This window comes from Leptosomus discolor, chromosome 6, assembly GCF_034619465.1.
Source record: "Leptosomus discolor isolate bLepDis1 chromosome 6, bLepDis1.hap2, whole genome shotgun sequence".
In the NCBI taxonomy this organism is placed as follows: domain Eukaryota; kingdom Metazoa; phylum Chordata; class Aves; order Leptosomiformes; family Leptosomidae; genus Leptosomus; species Leptosomus discolor.
The window spans coordinates 58,505,044-58,517,784 of record NC_141396.1 but is presented as its reverse complement, the minus strand read 5'-3'; the positions used below and the strand labels follow the sequence as shown (position 1 = coordinate 58,517,784).

The 12,741-nt window shown below is 40.0% G+C and overlaps 1 protein-coding gene across 1 annotated transcript in view; it reads left to right on the top strand.

The window, feature by feature from the left end:
- The window catches only part of DPP6 (dipeptidyl peptidase like 6), a 408,745-nt gene that overhangs the window by 354,111 nt on the left and 41,893 nt on the right, over positions 1-12,741 (top strand). The window contains exons 11-12 of the mRNA XM_086467441.1: positions 4,692-4,815; positions 5,703-5,741. Coding sequence (XP_086323567.1) covers positions 4,692-4,815; positions 5,703-5,741 — 163 coding nt within the window. The remainder of the gene's footprint in view (positions 1-4,691; positions 4,816-5,702; positions 5,742-12,741) is intronic.

Sequence of the window (12,741 nt, the reverse complement as noted above, 5' to 3'; positions counted from 1 at the left end):
TGAAATTATTTTTCTTATTACATGTAATTGTAGAACATTATTAGTTTTTTACTTTAAATCACTGTGACACAGACTAACTTCAGAGCAGGTTTATTTTTAGAGAACTTGGCAGAATGTCCCCAAATCTGTAGAACACATTCATGTCACATGTAATCACAGGCACTGTAGAAGGGATTTTGTCTTCAGCCTATATGAAAGACATTGAAGTCGAAACAGAGCAGCCCTACAACAGCAAACATGAGCTCACTGCTTCGTGATGTGAACGTAGGAATGAAACCAGGCAGACGTTCTGCAAATACATCACCCAATCTTCATTAAAAATAAAAAGGAAAGCTCTTTGCTGTTTTTAGGGCAAGTGTGTTTTAGAAGTCGGCGTGCAATTCAGCCAATTACTTAGACACCATTTTCTAATTAAATAAGTGCATAAGTCTGCATGTAGAAAAAGTTTAAAAGTTTGTCCTGGACTTCAGCGTGTGGTCAAAGCTTGAGCTACATTTATGGGTCTGTGAACACTTGAGAGAAAGATCACGTCGTCCATGAGAGAAGCAGCTTTAAGTAATGCATGGCACTCCTCCCTGCAAAGCTCAGAGATTAGAATCCAAATCCAGATTTCAGTAACTTTGTTTTAAACTTGAAATAACTTCATAGCAGGCCAAGAGAAATCAGTCTCTGCTTTTATATCTAAAGTGTCCGTACTGACCCCTGCAAATGTAATGCTGCAAGATTATCACTCCCAGGCCCATCACTTGTTCCTGTAGGAGCATTTGACCAACATGCATGTTCACCTTTTTTTACTGATTGCTAAATTAGATTGCTGGATCTGTAATTCCGGTGCCAATAAAGACAGAGGTACAGCACAGAGCCAGTGAAACAGGGCAGCTTGGAGGGCAGGGGCATGTGCAAGGCTGATCTTCATTATGCATGGTAACTATATAAGGCCTGCGGATAGGCTGTGCAGTCATCTGATGAGAGGATACTAAACCAGTGGGATCGGTTATGGTGGGAGTTGCCTTTCTTTGCTAGGAAAGCTAGTGTCAGCCTCAGAACATGTTTTCACTGAATAACTCTAAAATACTCCAAATCCATTTATGCAACAAAAGGCGTATGACATGTGACCAAACCAAATGGGCATAAATGCACTTGCCTTTCAAAAATCCAACTTCAGACCTGTGTACAGCAGGCAGCAATTCAGGATCACAGTATTCTCATCACAGTATCCCAATCAGGAAATCAGAACAGCAGCTCCTGGACAATATAATTTTTCTGTTGCTATCATACTCTGAAAACAGAGAGACTCAGAAGCATTTTAATTATGGTAATAACTTCAGACTGCAGGATCCAAGTGTGGTTAATAAGTTTGTTCTATATGGTTATGGGTGGTTGTAATTTATTTGGTTGTAATCAATATTGTAAAATGATGCAAAATATATCATAATTAATTAGTCTTTGTATATTTCATCAAAATCATGGCAATCACCATCCCTAGGGTGTGATATAAGTAGTGCTGCTAGATGTTAGAGCAATAGGCGTGCATTTTCATTATGCATATATTTTCTGAATGGAGAGAATTAGCATGATAACATGTCATTAAAATAGACAAGAGGGATGTACCTTGCAGTTAGTTACAGAAGGGAGTTTCAAAGAAGCAAGGGAAGCTGGTGATAAGGATCTTCCAGCAGATCGGTCCTATCTGAAGCATTTCAGAGTGCTCAATCTGCTCATGCAGATGATACATGGACAGAGCAGTGCTTCTTGGTGTTCCTTTTATCTGGAGCAAAGTGGTTTAGTACAATTAATAAAGCTGAGAGTAAAGTGGCGATATGCTAGGGTCTTTTTTCTTTCATAATTAAAGGAAGTCAGAAATTTTCCACAGAGTTGGGATATTTTCCAGTTTTTTTTTAAAAAAAAAGCAAAGCTGATGATGGGAAAACATATTTTAGGGGAAAATGTACAATTTTGATAATTTTTCCTTTTTAAAAATCTTTCATTCTGACCATCTTTGCCACATTTTCTCCAATGCCATGTTTTCCTGTGAGAAAATGAAAGGAAAGAGGGAAAAAAGTGTTATAACATTTAATGCCTGACAGGCATTTTTTATTTTGGTGAAAACAGTTGGTCCCCAGGAGTTCCATCAGCAGGTGGTCAGAATTGAACCATGATCCATCCTATTTCTCACATCATATTTGCATCCCAGGTGGCAAATTAAAGAAAGATGTTGTCTCCCCTCAGTGCAGAAATCGTCACTGGTCCTTGCATAGGTCATGAACAAATAAATAATGGAGAAACTCAGACAACTGGAGTCTGGATCAGAGGCAGGAGCCGGCTGTGCCCCAGGGACCGTGGGCTGGGCTGCTGCCTATCACTTGGCCACATAATATATCATTGTCAGTTCTTTGTAGTGTTTATGGCTTTACTACTGTTGTCATGCTTTAAGTATTCATAGTGTAGATTTATACCTCATATTTTAGATTCATACCTCCAGAAAGCAGCCAAGTAAAGTTAGGGTATGAATAGGGGTCCTGCACAATAACCAGTCTCAGATGACTGCAAACCCAACCACCGTCTTCACTGGGATGGGGAAATACATTGCAAAGCTCAGCATCACTGCGCCCTTCCTGAAGGGGCTGTTACTCTTTTCCTTTGGGAGGGTGTAACCTGCTCTGATGTGGATGTCTACACATGAAGTGGTCAGATACCTGCTGGTCTAGATTTCACTCTGTGGGAAGAAATAGTTTCTCCTTAAATCAGGTCCATATAAAATCAGGTCAGGCATAGAGGGCTTGGGAAATGCACTGACTCCTCATTTGTCTGCACTGTCTGCTCAACCAGTGCAGCTGCTGGAGCTGCAGATGTTTAAAATTAACTGAGATTAATCACACCTTATTGTCTCATTTTCCTCTGCAAAATGGGATACATAAAATTTAGTTTTCCTACAGAAGAGATGTGGAATGAAGTAAATTAAAGACTCCATACTACTCTGAGACTAGAATAATAACTCTACAAGTATCTGCAGTTGTCTGCTGGCTGGGGTATCCGTGGGCTTGATGGCTGGGAGAGGCTTCAGAGAGAAACTGAGACTCTGTGCCCGTCTTTTGGGTGGTAGGGAAGATAATGTTTGACCTAAAATAGTAATTAAAAGTTCCTGAGAAAGAACTGTGGCTCCTGTGTTCAAACAGTGAGAGGGATATAAAAGTTGAATATATGTCCTTCAAACTTTAAATTGGATTTATAGAAAAAATGCTCCAAGCCACGGTATGTACTAAATTCACTTTCATTTTCTGAAGAGACTGAATCTGCTCAGTTAATTTTGGAGAGGAAGAGGAGATGGTTATACAGTTTAATTTCACTTTGTTGTTTTTTTCCTCTTAGGGCCTATGCTGTTGCTGATAAAGAATAAAATTACAATTTTATTTTAGGCACTGAATTTTCAGACTGCTGTTGTCTCACCTGGAAGTATTCTTCCTTCCAGTGCAGTGGATGCAATCGTCGAGGTCTTTTGTTATTTTTCCCCAGCCAAATTCAGGCACTAAACATTACTTAAAACTACAAAATTGATTTCCAAGTTGTTGTTTTGCTAGACAAACAGGCTTTTGTTGCTTTTGCCCTTTCTCTTCAGTATAGGCAGGAGTGCTTGCCAGAACACAAAGTACTCTCCAGTGACACAGCACATTAATTCCAATGAGAGCAACAATTCCTTATACATATTTTATAGCAAACAAATGAACTAATAAATTTTTTATAGACTGTATGCTGTGAAAAGTCATATTATAATTTAAGGATGTCTTTGGCCCACATAGACCAGCAGTATATAATAACATCACCAGCTTCATCAGCTCAGCCAGAGTTTTACGCTACAGGTAAGTGGTGAAGCCCTGAATTGCTGCAGAGGTGGACATCTGTGAGTGCCACCGCATGCTGGCTCTGAGAAGGCAACCATCAGTGTATTTATTTGTGATCCTGTATTTTCTAGCCCAGCCCAGCCTGAGTGGTTCCATTGCTCAGTATTGCACAGGATATTGATTACAGGACTGTGCAGCCCACACTGGTGATTTACGCCAAGTATTATCACCACCTGAGTATGTCCAGCCATAGGGGATGGTATGGGGAATGTGGGATGGGGTTTTGCCGATGTAAATTGTCACATCTCTGCTGACATCTTTGTGGCAACCAGCTGCATCTGCTTCACAGGAATGCAGTGTCTCTGTAAACTCTATCCTTCTTGCTATTTTCCTTTTAATGCAACAACTGTGGATATTTTAGTGTGTAGTAGGCATATTTAGAGACCATTAACTCTTCATAAGTATAAAAAATGCAACCATTGGCAGTGATGGTTAGTGTGCTCAGAATGGAAACTGCGATTTCTTTTCCACCTGTGCATAAATTTGTAGCTCCAGGCACTTCAGTCCTTCTTGGAAGACTGAATAGCTTGAAAGATCCTTTATCTCTGCATTTGTCTCTTCTTTGAAAATGACTTTCAGAAGTGGCAGATAAAACACCTGCACAGCCCTAAAAATGTCATTTTTAGGGGTTGAAATCCATACATAAGGAAGCCTAGAGACATCAAGACGCAGTGTTCTTAATAACCAAACGTCTCTCCTGGACTTTTTGCCTGCAGCAGCCTCCGACTGCTCTGCCATGTGGCAATTCATTAGGATGTCAGTATTGTGATTTATGTATGTCTGTGTTTGCAGAGACTACTATATAACCATGGTGAAATGGGCAACCAGCACCAAGGTGGCAGTAAACTGGCTGAACAGGGCCCAGAACGTGTCTATCCTGACGCTCTGTGACGCCACCACGGGAGTCTGCACCAAGGTAGGAGAGATGAGCCAAATGGTCGTTTGCCGTCAGTTTTCGTAACTCAGGTGAGGTGAAAGTATTTCAGTTATCTTGCCTAGTAACAAGTCAGCTGGTACACATTTATTTTGGCAGACACGGAATATAAACAATGTTTGCAATATTTACCTTTTTTTTTCTTTTTTTACACCTTCTAAAAAGCCAGGAACAGTATATCCCTGTACACACACACACTCTGCATGTGTGTGCAAGAGTCTTGTTACTTGTCTTGAAATAACCGTATACATGCACAAGCACAAACCAATCAACAGTTTGTAACCTGAATATCTTTGCAACATTCTAGTTTAATGGCATTATATGTATTTAATGGCTCATGCTCATCTACCCACAATTTAATTTTAGTTAATTAATACCTTCTATAGACATATTAATGTAAATAGTGCATTGATATAACCTATGTAAGTATTAGCAGATATCATCTTTTAAACTGGCATTGGTGTTTCCAGAGTAGAAGAGTGTTCTGATATATCTATCCCTTGAAAAAATGATGCAATATTGTGTGTAGAGCACAGTGCAGAATCTTTCCTTAACAACTTTTATTTCAACTTTAATTTGCTTCTCAACAAGCTTTATTTCTTTGGTAATAATACAACTTGTGGATTTATGTGTTTTGTCTGTATGATTAAAATGCTTTCTTGAATGAGTGCATGCTTATTCATCAGAGAGGAAAGACAAGAAGAGCTGTCAGTGGGTTACACTCCTTAAGCTTAAGGTTACACTACATATTTAAGCAGTTTCTTTGTGCTTCTGCACAACTTTTCAGATTCAATCCAACTCCTTCCTGCACTGATAAGTAAAATGTGGTAATGCGAAGTGTGGTATTTAATGATCATATTTTGTTTTAGAAACATGAAGATGAAAGTGAAGGCTGGCTGCACAGACAGGTGAGAGTGATCTTCTCTTTGCGGTCAAGTTTGTGGTAGGTTTTTTTCTTTCTTTGTTTTTCCCCCAAAGAGAAAAAATTATTTCTAGACCTGAGAAAGATACTTGAAAGATGACATGGTTTGTATTATAGAAAAGTTTCCTGGTAATAAACAAGTTCTTACTGAAGATGCCATCTTCTCAGGTAGGTCCCACAGTTTATAACCTGCGATTTACTTGGATTTAAAAGAGACGAAAAGCTGATGCTGGTGGAAATTCACCCACTGACAGTATCTGTGTGAGACTCATCAACCTCAGAGGTAGTCCTTCATCCTTCATACTGTATGTTGAGACTGATGATGGTTTTAAGCAGTATGGTCATTGTTTTCTGGTCTTCTAGACAGGAAAGTAGCCCACTGTTGAAAATGGAAGATCAAAGGTCATTTTATTAGAAGTACCTATGTCCATTTGGAGACAAAATCGTGCAGATAGGACTTTTAAGTCATTTAAGCTAAATTTGACAAAATTATCTATGTTATTCTGCAGCTATTTCCACATGTAGGAAAGGTGAAAAATAAATTCAAAGTGTCGATGGGACAATTCAAACAATGAGAGCTTACATGGAGCACAGAATGGGGAGAAACTACCTGATGCAGTTTAATGTCCTGTGTTAGCAGACAACTGGGTCACGTAATTCTTTTGACACTGTAACTTGTGCATGATACTATTACATTGTATGGCTATGTGCTTCCATCTCCCAAATGAAATAAAACAAAGATGAAAATAAACCCTGGAAAAAAAAAATAGGTAGAAAACAGGATAGAAAATTTAAACCCCCAAGAAGTTTTGATTTATGGGAATTTATTTTTTTTTCAGAAAAGGGTCTATATAAAACCTCTAGATTTCCAGCATGTAAATCTCTGTAAGATCATCTATAACACTTCCCCAGCAGTCAGTCTGTGAAGTGACCTCAGATTTGATTAAGCTGTTCTTTAGAGAGAAGCTGCTGATAGCAATTCAGCCACAACATGAACTGTTTTTCATGGGATATGTGAACACCAGACAGGGAGTAGCATGTCAGATAAAGATCTTGTACTATATTTTTCCAAGTCTAGATTTAAAGCATTTCACGGTTTTGTCACAGCTTATTCAGAGGATCCAAGAACCTGTAGAAAGTGCAGTACATCAGTTCACAGCCAGAACAATGATCTCCTCTGTTCCAGTGGCTGTCCTACAGCAATGGTCTATGTCTGATGCAGATAAAAAATGATTTTACAGAGGACATAGATTTTGTGCTCCAAGCATTTTCAAATAATCTTTTGCTGATATACTCAGGTGTAGAGTAAAAATGCTACTGAAGTGTTCTTTACATTCATAAGGGCAGTGTTGGCTGAGCAGAAAACAAAAGATTCAAAGACAAGCCAAGTCAAGAGAAAATTAAATTGCTCATATTTTGTATCTTGAAAAAAAAAAAGTACTTCACAGGATTCAATTATTTTATAAATCCAAGGAGAGTTTTAATCCTTTCACTGCTGTTTTTGGTGCCTCAGTTAATGCAGTATAGTAGAACTTGTGCTGTGGTTCTTCAGTCTTTTACCTACTACATGGGCAGGCATTAAAAGCTTTATCCTGAATAGCTGTAGTAAATGATCTGCTGGTCTCTAACCGGCCTGCTCCAGAGAAATATAATTTGCTTTACTGCAAACATCATATACTTAGTTTGAGGTTAGGCAAGGATGTTGATTACAGCCAAATCTGTCAGACATCTTAGTGCTAAACTAAGGTAATATTTGCTATGGACTTTGGACACGTTTGGTCGTACTCTTCAAAAGCTTTTGTAAGAGTCTGGAGAATTACAGAGCTCTTTCGCCTGTATTTCTGACAACAAAATTACTTAAAATTCTAGTTTTGACTGAATATATGATTGCTAGGATAATTGTATTTTCTATATTTACCTCTTACTCTAGGACAGATTAATCTAGATAATTGGAAAGTTATTTTCTCGCATGTGTGCCTTGCTATGAGACTGATGTGAAAATGTTAAATGCTAGTGCGAGTCCCCTAATCTCTTTAAGGAGGAGATGAATTGTACGTTAGGCAGCTACTGAAGTAGCTCAGGAGTGTGACTCAGCTCCAGATGAAGACTCCTTGGTTGAGACATTTTAATGTAGGTATATGCCTATGAGCCAGATGCCCAGTTCCCCTCTCTAGACAGCCAATATGGTAAGCAGTGTAGTCACTCAGTCAATGGACCTTGAGCACGATCCAGCCCACTCTGAAGAAGAGACCCACTGCCTGGCTGGCCAACTTGTTCTGTGTGCTCCATTGACCAGACCTCCTTTTAAGAAGCACCCCAATTTCAAATCAATAGGACTGAGAATCTAACTGCTTGCCTCATTCTTTAAAATACTCCTTCAAAGTACTCCGTACAGCGGGTTCGAAAAGTATACAGGAGTTTTACTTTTTTCTTGGGAATTTAAGTGCTTCTGGTCTTCCTGGGATAGGGGCAAATTTCGCAGTAGGCTGGGAGCAGGAGACAAGGAGAGAAAAACATCAGTATCAGAAGATACTCACCAGGGACATGAGGGAGTCTCCAAGGATGACAGGATTGACTTTTTTCAGCTGTCTGAAATACTGGGAGTTCTGAGATAGGGTATACGACCCATGAATTTAGATTTTGTTGGTTTTGCAGTAGTTTGGTAACTCAGTGACATTTAATAGTCTGCGTGTGGAAGGTCATAGTGAATGATCTCGTGTTCCCTTCTGGACTTAAGTTCATGCACGTATTTTATTCTAGTCCAAAATCTTTGGAGAGCCTCTCTAACACAGGCAAAGAGAAATACTGCTGTCACTGTCTGTGTAGCTGAAAAATAGGATAATTACTGAAAGTATAACGAGAAATATACAGTATTTACACAGGTATTACTAGAAAGTATCTGTCACTCCTTGTCAGATGATATGGACAGTGTTTTCAAACCTTTTGTACAAATAAGAACAGGCCCATGTTCACCAAAATTGCCTAGGTACTTTGGAAGTTTTTACTGCTTTTATTTATGTACTTGTTTATGCACTTCTGAGCATGAGCCAGGCTGAACTTTACTCATAATTTTCCTTAAATATACAAATTCTTTGAAATAGTAATTATAGCTGTAAACAATTTTGTTTCAATTTTTGTGAAGAAGACATTTTCCAATAGTGCCTGTATACAGACAATGAGTCAGCAAGGAAGAATAAGACAATTTCTGAGCACCTGCTGAAGATAAACTTCACTGCCATTTTAATTGGTTTGTTTATTTAATTGTGAATGTGGCCTGAACAAATTTAATTATAAACCAGGGTGCAATTCCAACTCCACCAAAGGCTGTAGGCTTTGACATTGATGTTGGCAGGACCAGGAGATTACCAGAAAATGGTTTAGAGATATATAACCTCTAAAACTGCTTACATGGGCTGGCTGGCCTCCCCTGATAACAGTTCCTTTGGTTTGCAATTTTCTGTCCAGTCTTCCTGTTTCCCTGGTGTTTCAGATCACCTCAGTTTGAAACTAAAGACTTTTGCTCTGTCAAAAGGTTGAGGTGTTAAAAACTTCACACCATTTTTCTTGTACAACTTGCTTGCCTTAAACCTGACAGCATGATAAGGCAGTAATGATTTTTGCACGTAGTTAATAGGTGGTATGAAATGAGATTTTTAAAATAAAAACAGAGTTCAGAGAACCTTACAAACAAGATGTGACTTTTTCACCCTGTAAAGCCCTTTTGTCATGTAACAACCCCATAAGTGACCTAACGTTGCCCTAAAGACAAAGGATACATCAGAAATAGGACCCAGAGCCCCATAATTCAAATACCCAAATTCATCTGCCAGAGCTAACAAAGCAGCTTTTGGCTACAAACAAGGGACTTTGGCACTTAAATGAAGAGCCCTGATTTTATCTAGTAGAGGAGATTGATACGCAGAGCCATGGAGTCTTCTCCTCTCCAGTTGATGACCCTGTATTTTGGTGCAGGTGCTGTGTCCTCAGAGATGGCCATTGATGTGGTGCACCCAACCACAGATGAGCATGGGAACAGGGATGGAGGATGAAGCTCAGCATTGCCCCAGGGGCTGAGTGTGGCAGGGGATGGAAAGAGATCTTCCCCATGCCCAAAAGAGGAGGTGACTTCATTGTTGCAGTAAAGCCTATGTGCATTTTTAACACTCTGTTGGATTTCAGTTAAGTGTGTGCCAAAATGCAAAGGGTTAAAAGGATTTATGTCACACCTATCTGTTTATCAGAGCTGTCGCTCTGAGACACTTAAAGTATTGGAACGTTTTCCTGGAAGAATAAATACCTACAGAGCAAAATCATTAATCCTGGGATCTGGGCAAAGGTGGATCAGACAAAGAGGGCAGGATACTATGTTGAGGAAGGGAAAATGCATCAGGGGATCAGTTGGAAAGGACTAGGTTATTCAAATTAATTGGTTTCCTTTTTAAAACTTGAGACTGAACCAGAAAAAAACATAATTCTCACGGAAGTGTAATTCTCAGACAGTAATAAAACCAAATTCAAGGAATCTGCATTCCTGCTGATTTTTGTGAGGAAATACGTGGAGTCCAGCCAAAAGCGTGTGCAGCAGTGTACTCTAGAAGAGCAAGAGTCAGGGAGTGTTTTGAACCATGAGAGCACAGACAGATCAGTTTGGAGCATCAGCCTGTGGTGCTGCAATATGATGAGTTTTTGACACGTGAATGTGTGGGTGGTTTTGGTGATGCTGTTCTTACGGGTCCACGCAGCTTTCACACATTCCAACTCACCATAAAGTGGGTAATTTCTCTTTCAAATGTTTGTCCCAGTGCACATTTGGTCATGAAAAGGTCAGAGATGTGCACTCACCACCATCCTGCATGTACCTTGCCTTTCCTTCTTTCACTGGAGGAGTCTTCCTCACATGGCTGCAGATCCAGTGATGCTCAGCGATAACTCTCCAAACACAGCTGAATACACTCTACCTTTTATTTTAGTTGTTGTTCCTTACTCCAGGACTTCATGCCCCTCTCTAAGACCTACAGAAGCTCACACTGCATTTAGCATTGGCCCCTCAATCATCCTGATTCTGCCAAACTTGTGATAAGCCTCTGAGGTGCTCCTTGGTTTCTTCTTCTCCTGACCATTTGCAGATACACTGACCTATGTTGCGCAACTCTGAACTCCAGCACTGATCCCTCCAGGAGTCACAGTGCCCTCCAGCAGCCTCCCATCACCTTATCTCTTCCACCAAAACTGAAGTCTTTGGTGGCATCATTTTGATACACAGCAATAAACAAGTTGCTGGAAACGGAGTTACTGCCTCTTTCTTTTGCAGATGGTGATGCAGGTCAGTTAGTCTCACCAATTCCTTCTCCAGCCTCAGGGTCATCCTTTGTTTAGAGATTATTCTTTCAACTCTGAGGATGACTGGGTAGTCCTCAGTTCCAACCACCTATTTCCTTCCTCCTCCACCCAGGAGACAGTTGCCCATCACAGATGAGCAGCTCTGGGTAGATCTGCTTCCTGAACTAGGCCGCTGTCTGTTCACACAGGTCCTGGAAAGGCAAATGGGATCAGGGACCCACACTTAGTTGGATTTAAGCTTTGGTTTAAGCTCTGTGGAATCATACAAGAGTTACCTTACTTTTTTTCCCCTCCTTATACCTGAGTCTGAGAGCACTGAGTTATTGCTACGTGTAGCTGACATGAGGACAGCTTTGTTCTTCATCTGCACAAAGCAGAGGATTTATGGAAACTGGCCTTGACTGTTTGGGTAGAATTCATTTGTCTAAATACAGAGATCTAGCTGAGCAAAAAGACAAGAGCCATAAGGGCTTAAGAAGCGTGCTGTCAAGTCTCACCGCTGCTTCCTCTGCTCCATCGTTCTGTCTTTAGCAGTCACAGCAGCTGACACTATTGAAGGGCAGTGTGTGAGATGCCTGCTTTCTCTAGCCTCATCGTCTCATATTTCACCACCATCTACAATAAAAAGATTACAGACACTTGACACTATATCCGTGTTCATTCCCTTTAGGATTTGTTAATGAATCATGAGTTTGTTCAATCCCTTTTTGACCTTATGATACCAGCTGCTTCCACAAACCTCCTGTGGCAAAATCTTCCAAAAATTCCCTACCTGCTGCATAGGAAAAGTATTTTCTTTTGCCGGCATGAAACTAATCTATTATTTTCAAGGAGGGCTGTTCTGTTTGAGCGTTGTGGGATTCAGTCAATAATAGTCAACTAAAGGCTCAAACTGTTTGTATCACATGCAGAATGTTTTAGTTACGTGCCCACTGTAGCTCCCTACAGTAAAAATTCGTGTTCTAAAAGCCTTTCAGCCTGATGTCCCCACCATTTTCCATCCAGGATAAGTCACCATCTCTGTCAAGACCATAAACAAAGTCCTGGTTGTATTAATGTGTTGTCTTTCCAGCGACAGGAACATGCAAACGGGCTGTCTCGTAACGTCAGCCAAGTGCTAAAGCCTCACATCTGTCATCCGTGCCATGTACCTCCTTCCTCTGGAACTCTGAATGAGCCTCAAACTGATCTGAACAACGCGTGCTCTCACTGGCAGAGACATATTGCTGGAATATATAATGCAGGAGGCACAGATACAGAAATGTAGGGTGAACTCATTGTCATTTACTTCAGTAAAGGAAAACCTGTCAAGCAGAAGGTTTGCCCAAGTTATCGTAGTTGTTTTTCAATGAGGTTTCTCCTGTCATGAAATGCATTTGGAAATAATTTAGAGTTTCATGTTTCAGGTTCCAGACCAATGTCAGAAACAAATGAAACCGTTATTTCATAGACCTGCAACAAGCTGTAAATGGGCATATTTACAAATGGGCATATAAAATATACTGAGAACATAAGCAGGGGAAATGAAAAGGAAAAACAGTTTGAACACCTAATACTGTCTTGATAAATCTGGTAAATAGTGGAAAATAATTAATCCGTAAAGAACTGGGAGCAAAGGAATATACAGCAAGAATGATGTGTTAGCT